The sequence below is a fragment of the Tauraco erythrolophus genome, chromosome 7, assembly GCF_009769465.1.
Source record: "Tauraco erythrolophus isolate bTauEry1 chromosome 7, bTauEry1.pri, whole genome shotgun sequence".
Classification (NCBI taxonomy): Eukaryota; Metazoa; Chordata; class Aves; order Musophagiformes; family Musophagidae; genus Tauraco; species Tauraco erythrolophus.
Window position 1 is genome coordinate 56,094,136 of NC_141471.1, and position 16,275 is coordinate 56,110,410.

Consider the following 16,275-nt stretch of genomic DNA (forward strand, 5'->3'; position numbering starts at 1 on the left):
AAGAGTCCCGCTTCAGCATGTAAATATATTTTCAAGTCTTGGCACACTGATCCTTGGTGTTCATTTCCTCCCTCTCCCCTCCCAAAGGTGAGATGGGAGAAGGAATCCTATCCTGCCAACATTACATATGGTGAGCAATATCTCCTTCTGCAAAAGGTTCCCCGGGAATCAAAGGGAACCTTTGCAGAGCAAGCAGTGCACTAAACTTAAAAGGAGCCTTGTGGGGTTGTCAGCTGCTCATTTCATTGGAAAGGCAAAGGAGGCAACGTTTCCCCCTCCCCTTCCACAGTTTAGTTTTGGAGGCCTGCTTGTTTCGTCTCTCTGAGATGCAAAGTTAAAATTCCTTGGGAATTTCCAACATGATGAGTCGATGACAGGTGTGCTCTTGAGATTGCCACCCTTTCCTCCCCATGGAGCAGTCCTTCTTAGGGGCTAAGCTCTCTCTTCCACTCTGTACCTACTAGTGACAGGAATTGAGAGGGAACAGCTGCTGCATCCTCTTACCAACAGCAAGGGTAAGAGTCATATAAGAAAACATAAAAAGCAGCACAAGAACAGAAGGAGATGTGTAAGTCTCCTCTTTTCCCATTTTCACTGCAGCAGGATAGGAAAGTTGCCTGACTTCCTGAGATCACTTGTGCTCCCACAAAGCAGCAAGAGATGGAAATGCCAATACCACTCCTGCTTTCTTCTCTCCTTACTCCAGGCTGATAAATAATTAACCAGTTTTTGCTTAAGATATTTTGAAATGTCTCAGTCTTTTAAAGGAAATGTATGTCCATGAGATGTTTCAGAACGCTATTGCACAATGCCCGTCTGCAATTGCATCTCCTCTTTCTGCCCTCAATACATACTGCTGTTCATCGGGATTTCTTTCCCATCAGTATAGATAGAGATTGGAGGATTTCTCCATGCACTTCTCTTACCTGTCTGGCTGTGAGCCAGGAAACTCTTTATATGATAGTTTACTTTTTTTCCTCCTATAATTTATCATCACAAGAGCACAGATGGGTGTCTTGCCATCTAGGGCACAAATGATAGTGACTGCCGTTGAAACAGAAGAGCCACCTACACCTAAGATTTGTTTTGACTTCGACAAGTAAGATGGTTCCCTCTTAACAGAATTACCCTTAGAATGAAGGAGAACTTGAGTGTTTCCTGGATTCAGTTAATTATCAAATCCCAGCTATTGCTATAGAGGGATTTTTTTTTTAAGCTATCACAAGAGGTTTTATAATGAATAATCAATGTATGGTTAAAATAAAAGCAATGGGAACATGACAGCTACAGATGTGTTTCAAAAATAAGTAGCTTATTTGTAAAACTTTGAATTTTTTTGATCACTCCCCTAGGTAAAGCCCTGTTAAGTTGGCTGAAGGATATGATTCTATGATTACAATGCAGTCCTTGATGACACTTTGTAAAGCACAAGCCGGAGTGTAATTGCAGTAATTGCGTGGAGTTCATGCCAGTGCACTAAACCTCAGGTTTCAGTTTGCTTACATTTAAATGCTGGTACATGTGTCATGTACTTTAAATACAATCTCAGTTTTTCAGATGTGCAAGGAGTAACACAGATGAACGAAGTACCGTGTTCATTAAATCCTAGCTGCTTCTTGCTTGTGGCATCTGTTCCGTAAAACATAGTAAGATGCTACTGACCGATTCATGCACGCTAGCTAAAGCATACATTTCTAATTTTGGTCTTCTGCATTTTCTGGCATAAGGAGTTTCAAGAAGTCCTTGATTCAACTCAGGCAAATAATACGTGTAACTTAAGCAAATAGAACCAGAGCTGTATCACAACTGTATAAATTATTAGTTTGAGTTCCAGTTTGCCCTTTGTTCAGAAGCATTAGGTATAATTTGTTAGTAGAAGGCTTGGTGATTGGTCTGGATGTCTTGATAATGCAGTGGTTAGCTTGATGCCCGGTCCCTCAATAACACAGAGATTCTGAGCACTTGCAACATTTACTCGTGTCAGTTTATGGATGCAGCCACTTGCCTCCTCTGAAAGTCTAGCCTCTTTGAATACCTAAATTTGCATTTAATTTAGGCATCTTTATGGGTAACATTCTGGTATAGAAAATGTCAAGTGTTAAGAAAACAGACTGTTCAAGCCATAGATCTAAAAATCTTTCAGGAGAATGCAAATTTGTCAAGAGAAAAAAGATGCCATGGAATTCTGTGGTCACCTGGGAAGTACTTACAGCTAAGAAGACAGGAAGGGTGAGGGTTTCAAAACTAGAAGTGGAGAGAAACTCCTGTTTCTTCAATTGCGTTTGCGTTTTTGGCCTGAAATACAAACTCGCATGTCACAATGTGGGAGTTTTTCTTACGGAAAAAATATCATAAAAGCTTTCCTTTTAACTGAAGGTATTAACTAGGTGGAATATGTCGTCTTGGTTCCAGGAAAAAAAATTGTGTTCCAGCTTTGATTTTTACCCACTCTGTTTGGCTTACTCAGAGCAGTTGTCAAAGAGGAATATGTCAGAGAGACACTAGAAAGCTATGTTTTCACGATTTATAGTTGAAGTTACTAAACAAGGAAACTATCTCTTTAGTATCTTTAAAAAAAAGTTGATACCACAGTCATGCTGTTTTTGCTGCTCTTTCTGGGTAGCAATATGTTAAGCTAGGACATTAATTATATTCAATGTATACATACCATGGATCCACAATCCTGTGACATAGTTTGTCTGGATGAAATTTAACTGTGAGGAGCGGAGGTAATTGAAACAGATCCTCCTCTGTCTGTTTGAGAATAAGTTATCATTTATCTGCTGTACTGAGCAGATAAAATTTCTTCTCTGATCTATCAGTCACCTCTGTGGAAGTTCTTCATGAAGGAGGTTTTGAGCTCACCTGAACTTATGAGGGCAATATTCTATTCCAAAGGATTTAAGTGTGTAATTTACTTTCCATGTCTCTGCGCTTTCATTCTATTCCTCCTCTTCCTTCCTGCTCACCCAAGTAACTTTTGAACAAATAACTTTGGAACAGAGGAGCAGAGTACTGAAAGATAATCACGTCAAACAGCTTTCTTAGAGGCCACCTGAGTGGGAGCGAAGGTGAGATAAACACTCAGTGTCCCCACTGGAGAGAAGGCTGCAGAGGTAGTTCAGATTTTACTGGTTGTTGGAGAATTTCAGTTTCAGAAGAGGCCTTAGAAATGCTTTTACCACAAGGAAAGATGCAATTGGAGTTGACGGTCAACTGAGAGACAAATATGAGAGAAAAAACACGTTGTTAGTTCTTGAACTCCTTGTTCAATATAAACAGCAGTAATTCTGTCTTCTAGACTAATTAGCCAAACTTATAACTGCTTTTTCCTCATGTCTCAAATAAAAACTCAGAATAGTTTCTGAATCCTCAGGGTTGTTGGCTCCTGGTTTACATTGCATGTTTTGGTTGCGTAGCCAAGTCACGCAGAAGAAAGCAGCATTGGGGTCATTTTGTGGTATCTAAGTCACCTGATTATACGTATTTATAATTACATACTGCAGTGAATGTTAGAACAAGCGTTACCATTTATATGTGCAAGCTAGAATCGGTCTGAATTTTCCCTCTCCACAGCCCTGATTCATTGGTGAATTGCATTGTGTTGCGTGGATGAAGCAGTGAAGTACCACCAACAGAATCCGAGTCCTAAAGTTTCTTTGCAATCTAAAATCTGTTAGATATTTCCCTTTCACTTTCTGCATGACTGTGAGTGTGCATGCTCACACATGCATGTATGTACATAAAGACAAGTTTTTTCTGGCAGTATACCTTCCTGGCCCTATGTGATGCTTTTTTAATGTCTTAATAACTCTGCCTTCATTTCTGCAATGTGTTTCTTTTACGTTGTTTATGGTCTATTGAACACTTAGGTGTGCACATTTTGCTTTACTGCGTTAATCACTATTTTACCCATTCTGTGGTTATGTGAGTACTTTCTTCACTACAAGACCTTCAAGTAAACTTATTTACAGTAACTTCTGACTGGTGCTACTTTCTGTTCTTAATTTTCTCTAATGTAACACAGCTATTTCAAGAAACCATCTGAACTAGCAAAATGATAGGCATGCTTACAGTATCTCTTATTTAGCGATCAACAGAACTTGCATTAAAAGTGAACATTACTGTCTTCAATTTGCAAATTGGGAAGTAGAAGTAGAGAAGCAACTTGTCCACAGTCTCCAGGCATGCTAGTGGTACAGTTGGGGGTGATCCTTCAATTCCCAGTCTTCATCAAGTGCTCTTTCCATAACAGTGTCCCTGGTCTGACTCACAGGCAGCTCATAGCAGCTCACACCAGTGAGAAGTGGAAGTGTGTGTATCAATTATGCAGCTCCAAGAGGAATCTTCATAATGTAAAGATAGATTTAAGCCATTATTTTTATCTCAGAGTTACAAACTCTGCTTTCTTTAACTGTTTCATCTAAAATACCATTTAGTCTTAAAACTAAGCTCTGGGACTTTTCATTTAACTTTATTATCTTTTCTGCTTAAAAAAAGTTAAAGCAGCCCATTTGGTTATATGAGCTGAAGATATAAAAAATGAATTTTATTGAAACCTACATGCCTTTTAGTGGTTTAACGTTAGTGCATTTAAATTGATAAAAGCATCAGTGTCAATATGAAAAACTGAAAAAATCTAAACTAACTCTTCCTAAAAACCCTTTGCAGTAAAGGGATACTATACTAACATTTCCATTTTAAAATTACACATTAAAAGTTCAATCTGTCAGCAATCTGGGATATTACTTCTTTTAAGTGAATGCAAGCATTCTTCTCTTTGCCCTTTTACAGAAAGTGTCAAATCAGTCCACTTTTTCTTTTCTGTCAAGGGAGGCGAAACTAAACATAATGTTAGTGAAGACCGGTGTTTACCAAGTGCTGAAGAGAAGGGAATGAAGTGATGTTCATGTACTGCCTTCAGCTATGCAATGTTCAAACAGCTTATTAAGCACTCTCTGGTTTGTCTTTATATAGAGAAAAAAACCCTGAAGGAAAACAGAAAATGCTCTCAAACGAAATCAGGAAGTAATTTAAAGAGAATAATTTTTTACATAAAGAACAGTCGCATGTAGGAAGGGTGTAATTATTGCAAGTACTGAGCTTTGTTGGGCTTAGCTTTGGTTTTGTCTGTCAGTTGAGGTTCTTCCTGATGATGTGACGTTTCTGTAGCAGTAAATACATCAGCTTCAGTTCCCGACTGAATCTCAATTTTGCTGCTCGCATTAGGAGTTGGTAATTTCACTACTTGTTTTCATTTCTGAAAACTTTTGGGCACCCAGGACAGTAGTGGGAATGGCTTTTAAAGGAAAGCCTGGGAATGAGGGCAGGCTATTACCAGGATTTGGGAACAGGAAAGTAACTAAATATTGTAAACAGGGGGAGAGGCAGTCTGGAAGATACCAAAGCTGGCATGGAGCTGAAGTGTGAAGCTTTTACGAGGACTCTGATGTTTGCAGCTCCATCTCCAAATTCCATATAGGAGGCAGGACTAAGAAGGAAACTTTTCAGTTTTGGTGGCACTGTTGAGTTTTTCTTCTTATTGCCTCACAGGAGGAGAATAGAAAATGCAAATGAGATATATTTTTAGGGGAAGTTAAATACGTGTAATGAAAAGGCTTCTGTACTGTCAAGTGCTGTATAAAAAAGATTTTTGTGAGTTATTAATAGTAATCCTCTTCATCAGCCTTTCCTGTCAGAAAGAAACAAATGGATCTAAAGTGTTTCCTGTTAATTCCCACTTCTAAAATGTAGAATTTCGTAATAACTTTCAACAGGAGTGAATCCCTCTTATAAGGGTGTGCAGATATGTCCTTGAGTGCTGACTGTTTTGACTCTAAGGTCTAAATCCACGTTCAAGGAATGCAGTATCTAACCCATCTTTCCTACTGTTGAATTATTTTAAGGCTTCCCACTGTAATGGTATGGCAAAGTACATTTCTTGTAACACAGGATATCAGCACGTGTCAGTTCACGAAGAGAAACACCCTCATTTCATGCAAAGGAAGCAGGCTGTCTATCTGTTCCACTATAGCTGTAGGCATCAAGACACACTGAGTATCTTTGTGTTAGAATAATTTCCTGCAAAATGAGTCTGCAAGAACACAGTGCATCACATACTGAGAAATTTTCTTATGTAATCCATGTGTATTCTACTGAAGCTTGTATTTGGTCTATGAAGATAAAGAAAAAAGGCAGAAGCAGAGTGGGGTTTCTGGAGAATACATTGATTGTTTACAAAGATAAACCACATATCAAGCTTTGGGGAGGAGAAGAACAGGGGGGAAAATACACTATTTAAGCAGTTCAGAGGATGGAGAGATCAAGGGTATGCTCATTAACAAGACTGTGGAAGCTGTTAAGGAAGCCTGGGTTTCACACAACCAGTCTCTCAGCTTAGTCAAAGGGTAAATATATTTGAAACAGAAACGTAAGCTTTACTACAGGTGATTTACTGTTCCCTTTGTAACCTCCAGTTTTGTCCTGTTCATAACTATTTTCGATAGGAGAGGTGATTCTCTGCCCAAAACACACGCCCACCCTCCCACCAAATTTTTAAATCAATCCAGCCCCTTCTGCTTTGCAGAAACACAGCTTATGCAGCTTTCCTGATAGTAGCTATTGCTGATGTAACTACCTCCATGCTGGGAAGGTGGTCAGGCTACACGGACATACCACTCTTCTCAAAAGACTGCCGTGCTTGTATTGACAGAGTCATGGAGGTGAACAGTGGGGCAGGATATCTTGAACAGCAATAGGTTTTGACACCAGGAATTTCTCTGCAGTTCAAGGACTGAGAGCTCGGGTTGTTGCCTGAGATTTTTATAAATAACTTGGTTTATTTTTCTTCTGCTTGACACATGAATACTGTGGTGTTATGGAATCTCCAGTAACTTATGAGTATTTTTATGAAATTCTGTTCAGTTAATGGGATGTAAGTTTATCTTTATAATTAAGCATATTAAGAAATTGTGCTGGTACAGCAAGTTTTAACTGCAGATTATAATAGGATTTTTTTACATCTTAGATCATCTACTAAATTGAAATGCTTGTCGAGAATAAATGACAAGTTTTTGGCTATTGGTGTGATAGTTTCATAAAACCTTTAGCAGTCTTCTAAACCAGTGAGTGTGGAAACACTGACTTTAGAGAGAACACTTTCCTAACTTCATAAACTGCAGTGATCTGGTCCTTCAAGCAGTAGGTGAATCAACAAATTAACCTTTTTCTGTGGCTTTTTTTTTTTTGTCCTGTTCAAGGAAACTTATTCATCTAAGTAGTGCATATAAGAATGCTTCCTTAACGGTGTTGTGTTTTGTTGGGGTTTTTTTTCCACATTACATTTTTCCCCTCTTGGAACATTTTATGGCCTTTAAACAGTCAAGAGACTGAAATGGTAATATTGGTCAAATTTTTTGAAGCTGTAGTGGGTCTGCCTTTTTTTTTCTCCTTACCTAGAAAAGGAGTATTGGGAGCAGAGGAGAGAGGACGGTATTAAGACTGCTGCAAAGTAAAAATGTATGGTGGGTGCTGCTTAGAAATGATTTAGCACGTAGCCCGAAGCCTCACTGTCTTCTGCAGTCCTTTGACTTTCCCTGACCTTTAACTCTGGACTTCTTGGCTGACCATCAGCGTTGTTCAAGAAGGGGCGGAGGGGTTTGCAGTCATTTAACTCTTCACAAATATTGTGAATATGGGGTAGCCTGGTAATACTTGAAAGGCCTCTGCATTTGCCCTGTAAAAAAGGCAGTAGCACAAGCTCAACAGAGGTAGGAATTGAAGGGCTTTTCATAGCAGAGCCACACTGGCAACCACGCTTTGCTAGTTCTGATGCTCACACTGTTCTTTTTTGATCGGCTACCTTTTAATTTGACTATGTCTCTGCTAAGGAGGAGGCTCGGGGAATGGTCTCTTCAACTTGCCTAAAGAACCCATCAAGCTTCCCTTTTATCAACTGAAAACTAAGCACTGAACAATTAAAGCTCAATATTTTGTGCAAATAAATGTGAGCATAAAATGTTTACAGCTTCACAAGCGCCTCCAGTTTAGGAAATCATGCTTCATTTCTTTTTAAGTGCATGGCTAAATGTATATGGTCTAGAGGACAGTGTAGAAAAATAAAACAGATTCTATAATGGGTGTAAATTGACATTACTCAGGCTATGTTTTGCTTACCTTCTATAAATACTGAATGTACTCTGAAAAGGAAAATTGGCATCCACAATCCTATCCTACTTCCTTCAATATAAGAAAATATCCAGCCTCTTAGAAACAAATGTATAAATTCAAGATTTTTTTTTCTGCAAATCTGCACTCCCATGGAAGAAAAAAATTGTAATTCTGTACTGCCCAAGTATTCAGTGAAATCACTCAAAAGAGGAACCATTCTCAGAATAGGGCCTGAGAGACATGGCAAAAATTTTCCATCTTTAGTTTCAGGTCTTATATCTGTCCCTTGAGTATAATAGGACAGGCTATTATCCCCTTGTTCATCATGAAGATTAATGTTCAGACCAGCTGAAAATATTACTGTTCTGTTGGGACCTATCGGGAGATCTTCAGACCTGTGTGAACCCAGGTTTAAAGTTTTTAAATAGCAGAGCTAACGCCTCGTCCTAGTTAGGCACAAATGCCTCTTTTGCTGTTATCTCCTCTGCGATGCTGCAGGAGAGCGAGGAAGTCCTACAGCTCTGCGTTATTTCTGACATCTCCTATACAGACTTTATTGCTAAATGTTAAGATATGCAGGGAAAGTGCCTGAGCGGTTAACTCTTACTCCGATGAAGTAAAAGAAAAAAAAAAAATAGCATCACCCTTTAATGAAAATGGAAATTTTTATGTTGTTCTTCTGTATTTTGTACAAAATGTTTTCCCTTAAAATCTGTGATTTGTTCCTTGAAATTCGATACCTAAATTCAGCGTGACAGAATGGAAATAAAAGTAGGCAGAAAATTAGCTGTAAGGAAAAGACGCATCTGGTTTAGGAAGCCGTAGGAAAAGGTCTCACCTCTCGCGGCGCTGCAGTCGGGTTTCTCTCTGCACCGGGATACAAGCGCCTATGGGCTGCTGGTGGAGCATTTCCCCCAATGACCCTTTTCTGTAGGAAACCTGCTCCGCTGCGTCAGAATCCCGCAGGTTTATTTAGTCTCCTTGGTAGGCTTTCCAGGCATCTTGGACCAGGGTCTGGGCGGGAGCTGGAACACAACCGTGCGAAGGCACAGTGGAAGAGGAAAGGGAACTTTGGTGGAGAGGGAAGAGGTGACTATGGCAGACGTACCTTTTGTTGGTCTCAGCCTTCTAGAGAAGCAGAAATAATGATGAGTTGAGCACCAAGGGTTATTAATTGGGCTGAAGTAGGGACTTGTATAATGTTTATGTGCCCTGGTGCTGGCGAGGGGCTGCGGGGTCTCTGTGAGGAGAGGAGCGGCGGTGCTGTCCCGTGCCCACGCGGCCGGTTCCAGATGCCCACCGCGGGCACAGCGCGGCCCCGCAGCCGCGTGCGCTGCCTCGGGGAGAGCGCAGCTGAGGGCGGGGAGGGGAAAAGGGGGACAAACAGCCCTGCGAGCCCCAGGGGAGAGCCTGGGGGGAGAGAACCTCCCCACCTCCCCTCAGAGATTCCCTTGGAGAGTGCCCGCCAGAGCAGTTGGATATCTCCTGAGGGAGCTGTGGCCTGTGGAGTGCCCACACTGAAGCAGGTATCCACCCTGCAGCCCATGGAGGACCACAGTGAAGCAGATATCCACCCTGCAGGCAGTGGAGGGCCCCATGCCAAAACAGGTGGATGTGCCTGGAAGGCAGCTGCGGCCGTGGAGAGGAGCCCGCGCAGGAGCAGGCTCCTGGCAGGTGCTACAGCCTGGGGGGGACCCATGCTGGAGCAGTTTGTTCCTGAAGAGTCATATCCCATGGAGAGGACCTCACACTATAGCAGGGGAACAGCATGAGAAGGAAGGAGGGGCAGAGAGGAGCTGGTATGGACTGATCACTGATCGCAGCCCCCCGTTCCCGTGTGCCGCTCGGGGAACGGGAAGGTAGAGGAGTCAGGAATGAAGGAGTGAAGTTGGGCCTGGAAAGGAGAGGGGTGGTGGAAAGGTGGGTTTTAGTTTTGTCTTTTTTTTTTTTTTCTCTCCAACTTGATTTTTAATTGGCAGGAAATTAAATTAATTTTCCCCAAGTCAAGTCTGTTTTGCCCGTGATGGTAATTGGTAATTAACAATCTCCCCTGTCCTTGTCTTGACCACGAGCATTTTCATCTTATTTTCTCCCCCATCCTGTTGAGGAGGGAGAATGAGAGAGCAGTTGGGGTGGGTGCCTGGCGCCAGCCAAGGTTAACCCACCACAGGGCTGCAAAGGAAACCAGAGAGAAGTGTCAGGCTCATGGAGATGTGTCTGAAGATAGATACCCTGTTTGTGGGCTAGCAGGCAGAATTTAAAAGGTTTCTGATCCATCAGGTCCTGAGTAGCCAGTGACCTTCCTGCACAAGAGTGTCTCTGCCAGCGCACTGCAGCAGGAGCAATGGTCCAGGCAAGGTTCTCTTATCCAGATTGCAATCTGTATCTCTTTGGGGAAATAACGGAGGCTTTTAGGGAGAGTCTTCACAGCAAAGAACCTCTTCCCTGTGCAGTGCCCTTCCCACTTGCTGATCCTGCAGGACTGGATTAACGTTCAGCACAGGCTGCTGGCTGGCTCTAGTTGAGGAGCGCGGGATGACAGGTGTGAGCATGGTGGGGTGGGGGTCCTGCTGGCAGGGAAGCGGTTGGTTGTGGTTGTGTTTTCCTGCTGATCTTGTGACAACATGGAAATGTGTTGGAGGGATGGGAAGGAAGGCTGTTTTGGATGATCTTCATTTTGTAGCTACTGGGTTGGCTGTGTTTTTTAAATATAGATTAAGTGCACTCAGGTGTAGCAATGCTTTTGGATAGTAACCTGAAATAAAATAGACAACAATATAAATGCTTTGGCTCTGTACATAGTCATCCAAAGACTATGTAGAGCTATATTTGGATTACGCTCTGGATTTCTTCAAAGTAAAGACTGACAGCCAGAGTTAAGTGAAATGTGAAATACAAAGCTCACAAGAACTGTTTCTCTTGAAGAAGATAGGATCACTTTTTACTTTTTTTTTTCCCCTCCCTTGAGTTGTTCATTGATGGGAGTTTTTAGTTAGTTTGTTTCCTTTTTTTACTCCTGGAGGCAGTATACAAAGAGATTAAAAACACAGCATGTGCCAAGTACAGCTTTTGGCACTAGATGCGAGTGGATATGAGATCGTTAAAGAGATTTTCTAGACCATTTTAGCATAATCTTTTGAGGGCCTCTTGCATTGCTGCTAATACAAATCCAAGGCCTGCTTTCTTAGGGATATGATAGGTTTACAGTCATTGGTTTTACATTTCCGGGAGGGGGGTGGGGGGGCATACTGCAGTATGTGCTGTGGATTACAGTGCTTCAGCTGCGGGAGCAGAAAGGTTAGCTTGATACACGTGAATGTCTTTTCATACTATTTTAAAAGAAGAGAAGATTACATGATTTTTCAGAAGACCTGTGATTGATAGCCCTGGAATCCTTGTTCGTGCACAGAATAAATGCATCAGGGACAAAACCAGCGTACGTTCTACTCCAAAGCCTCAGTGAACAGATTGCTCTAAGTGTTTTAGTGCACTTTTGCCTACTCGCTACAGCACAGTAGCGGTCTGGATTAGGACGAGGCAACAAGGAATTCCGATGACCCTGATCTCGTACACAGTGGGAATTGTAGAGCTGTACTCCAACTGACCAGCAGAAGCAGAGCACGAGTTATTGCTGTCCCAACTCTACCTGAGGCACAGGGAGTACTGTTTGATCAAGGTCGTACAGGAATATTCAGCACAAGAGCGAGCAGTCAAATACAAATTGCCTGGGGTCCAGCAGTTCACGTGGATTTTGTAGATTAGGTTTCTGTAAGTAAGAAAGAATAAAGGCAATGGTTATGAAGTTTATGTTCCGCAAAATTTATGCCAGATGATGTTATATACACCCTCAATGTTCCATTTACCTGCAGGAAAGAGCAAAGCCAAGTACTGAAATGAAATGAAGTCATTTGACCAGAGATGTAAACACGAGTCAATAGTAGAACCAAGATTAAAATGTTTCCAGCTACTCAAATCTGTGACTGGATTTGAAGATTATCTTTCCCTTTTCCGTCTTACTATCATGCATGTTGCTTGTTTTAAGCAGACAATGCAATCTGTTTGCATGCTTATTGTCATTAGCAGAAAGAATTAACCTCTCATTTGAAGCCAAAAGGGTTACAAATAGAGAAAACACTTGAGTAAAAATGTAAGAAAATGAGCATAAGAAGCAAGAAATGCTTTGTGAAGGAGATGGAAAAATATAATATAAAGATCGGTGGAATCAGTGAGGTGAGGATGAAGCTGATTGAAGGTTGTCATCTCAGGTACACAGGATGGCAGCCTTTGACTGAGAGCTCTTTCCCATGAAGAGTCAGATGGCTGAAGCAACGAGCAAATTCTGGCTAGAGTAAAGAGGGTTCTATCTGACCAAAGTTCAGATGCTGCTGTTGGCTGGACGTATCATTCCCATAGGAAACGAATGCCGTATCTTTTAAGTAAAACACTGAGCCAGAGAGCCAGTATAATCAACTAAAATGGACAATATCTTGCTGTATATTCAGCGTTGGGTTGTGGGATTTTAGTAGTTCATTAAATTTACATTGCAATTTCGTAGATGATAGAAAAAAATGACTGTGAACTGGCCAGCACAAGAGCTCTAATACAGCTATGGGAGAATGATCTGAAATCTACTCTGGCTCATTTGTTATCAAGGAAAGTGCTCGTTGTGTTTTGAAGTCTCCAGTACTGAAGCTGACACAGAGACAAGAAAGGATATACCTGGATTTTCAAACAGTATCCTGAGTTGACAAAATTGTCTGATGAAGGAAGAAAATGTTTTTCTTGTAAACTGGACAAAATTGATTAAAGTGTCAAAGCGATAAAGGAATAATAAATGTATCATTCACACTACTACTTACTTGTTTGCTTTTCAGCGTATAATATACTTCAGTATATATGTTTCTCAGCATATAATATACTTCAACATACTATGCATGGTACTACAATGATTTTATTCTGTATATCATATTCCTCCAAATTTTATATTAGAGGAATAGGCTTCTGAATGGTAGGAAATGAGGAAAGGCTGTGAGAGTTGAAAAGATACCAGTGAAGTGAGAAGGTGATAAAAGGAAGCCATGTTCGAATCAGAATAGCTGACCTGCAATTGACGTGGAAATATCTTAGGTAGTAATAGTGAATGGTCTCCATGGTCTCAGAAGGAGTAAGTTCTATTCATGGCTCCAGAGCTTTTACAACATCTTGATTACTGTTTGCCTTCCCTTTTTCCTTAGGGGAAGTCTTTTCACAGTTCATTTGTGCTACCGGTTGTTGTCAGTAGACATGTTCCCCTTCACTTAACCACCACTCTGAGAGTCAGGCATGTTTGTTTGCAAGTTGTCTGACTGAAACTGAGCTCATGTGGAAGAAAGTCCTCAGAGTTGTCTGTCCAGAGCCCTACCCATACCCTGGAGTGAGGATTTCTTATCAGAGATAACAAAGCACAGTTTTGACAATAATGGGCATCCTTTGCTGTCAGTTCAAGCCTGATCTTTGCTCTTAGATGTCATGGTGATGCTGACATTACAAAGCTCGATATTACATTCTTTTCACCCACCCCAGGCAGTTCCCAGGTTCCTGTGTCATTTCACCCTTCTCCCTAAATACATGTTCTTCAATCATATAGTGAATACCTTCTTTGTATTTAACCCATCCGTACCAGAAGATGAATGTCAGATGGACCAGTTTTCACAATAAGATAGCATTAGCAAGCCTGCAAACAGTTTACAGCAAGTTGTCCATTTTAGTAGTCTCTGTGAGAGTGGAAGCAGGAACCTGAGCAACTCATTCTGACATGGTGGCAGCCTCAGCTTCCCTTGGTTACTGCACCCTCTAAATTACAGCTTAGAGGAGAAGGAAGAAATACAGCCCTGAATTGCCAGTACAAAGTCTTTCTTATGCTTCCCTTCTCCTTTTAACTGCCCTGCTGTTTGATCGTGCCTCCTAACACTCTTTCAAGAGATACTAATGTGTATGTGTATCATTTAAAAATGACTGAATCCCACCATTAGATCTTCAACTCTTTCTAAATTAAAGCTCGATCGCCTTTAAAGATGCTGTACAATATGTTTAAGTCAGGTTATAGATAGTCTAAGAGAATACGGTGCCCTCTACGCTTGTGCTTGTAATGATTCTAAGCCTTTCTTTGGAGTTATTTAGAATTTTATATCCTTTTTTCAGGAAATGAATAGTGCTGTGTGAAAACAAATTGTGTAAGGGGACTGGTGACAGGACATTTAAGGTGAAGCATGGACGTTTCAATTGAAGTGCAGTGTGTTAGTCAAATGCTACCTGCTGGGCTGATTAGCAGTAACAATATAATTCTGCAGCCTATGTTATACAGGAAATCATAGCAGAAAAAAATGAATGGCCTTCCTGTCTGAAGTGTGGGAAATAATAAATGTCCTGTGCTTTGATATTCACTTTGTCTTAGGTTCTGGAATGACCAAGTCTCGTGTATGTGCTTTCATGGCACATCCATTTTCTTAAGTGCTTGGCAGAGTGAGAGGAGCGAGTGATTGCAGGGAAGGAAGCAATTGTTTTGTTATTTTGTGATTTTTGTGTTGTGTTTTGGTTTTTTTTTTAACAGAGGTGATAGCTTTTGGATGAAAAGGCTCTTGAGGTTTTTGTTGGACTTAGCCTCTCTGTGTTTTTGTTAAATAAACGAAGTGTGTATACCTAGACCTTCAAATAGAGGCTTAAAAGTCCTCCAGTGTCTGGATGCCTGTCATTGCTGCCAAGACTATCCAGTGAAAGGCAGGACTGTCAACCATCACAGAAGTGCAGAATTTTATCTTTTCCCTCTGCCTGCGCTTCTCTCACTCCAGCTGGTTTCGTTTGCGTACCTGTCACATACTCGTGTTTTTTCATTTTCACAATCCATGCAAACCCTAAATGATAGCTACATTCCCTGCTCACGTATCTTTATTATCCTTCTCTCAACACACCAAAACCCCAAGCCTCTGTTTTTTGAATGCCTGCTCAAAGATCTACTCCATGCTAGACTGGGTTTATTTTGTTACTGTTTGGGCACCAATCCACAAGATCACTCCACTGTTGCTATTGAATAATGAGTAGGACTTTGGGATCACTTCCATCATACTTCAAAACACAGAACTAGCATAACAATGCTATGGCTAGGCTATAGTACATTTTCCATTTTATTGATTACAGCGTAGAAACGAACTGCTTTTGTTTAACTGATGATGACTGTGGTTAAAAAAGCTTTTGGTGTTGTCTCCCGTTTAAGGGTAGGTTTTCCTACCTTGTGTTCTACTGGTTGTATGTTAGGTGTGTGTGATCCATAACCTTCACAGAAAATACATGCTCTCTGCAGTACAAGAATAACTTTTTTGTTTCAGTGTTTGCTGCTAATATAATATTGTTATATTGATCCAATCTGGCTTCTCAAGTATTTTCCTGATGGTGATGAGAAAGATGGTATAATTCTTCACCAAAAGGAAAAGAGCTTAATTTTCATGCAAACCAATATTCAACAGAATCATAAAGCCCTAGCCTTGGTAATAAAAATAGAAGCTGATGTTATTAATACATTCCAGATACGCAGAGCACCATTATGTGGCTCCTGGGTTGAGTAAAACTTTGTGTAATCACAGTGGCTGTAGACTTGAGCCCTATAAAGTTGGAAACTTCACCAGATGGTCATTGTCAAGGCAGCTTCTAAAGACTCTATTGCTGAAATGTTAGGGCTCCAGATACGACTTACGCAGTGGTAGCTTTTTAAAATACAATTACTGAACATAACCGATCCACATTATGGAAGCAATAATAATAATACTTTGCACTCAGTGACCTTTTACCTGAGGACCCAAAAGCTCTTAACCAAGGCTTTTAAATATTCCCTTTCTGCTTATAGGAAATAAAGAGTTCTGAAGCTTGGTGGAGTGTGAGAGAATTGAGCAACAGCAGTCCAACTCTGTGGCCTGTTGCAAGCAGTCAGGTGGTGCTCTCTTCAGGTCTGAGACAGGGACAGGAGAGCACTCCTGTTCCTGTCTTCCTGACAGCTGGGAGATGATGTGCTAGTTGCTTGGGGTGGAACCTCCTACTTCAATAGTACTTTTAATCTTGAGTAGAGCCAGCCTGGGA

The 16,275-nt window shown here is 41.0% G+C and overlaps 1 protein-coding gene across 1 annotated transcript in view; it reads left to right on the top strand.

The window, feature by feature from the left end:
- The window catches only part of TPK1 (thiamin pyrophosphokinase 1), a 252,862-nt gene that overhangs the window by 127,366 nt on the left and 109,221 nt on the right, over positions 1-16,275 (top strand). The window contains exon 7 of the mRNA XM_086615174.1: positions 1,008-1,011. Coding sequence (XP_086471300.1) covers positions 1,008-1,011 — 4 coding nt within the window. The remainder of the gene's footprint in view (positions 1-1,007; positions 1,012-16,275) is intronic.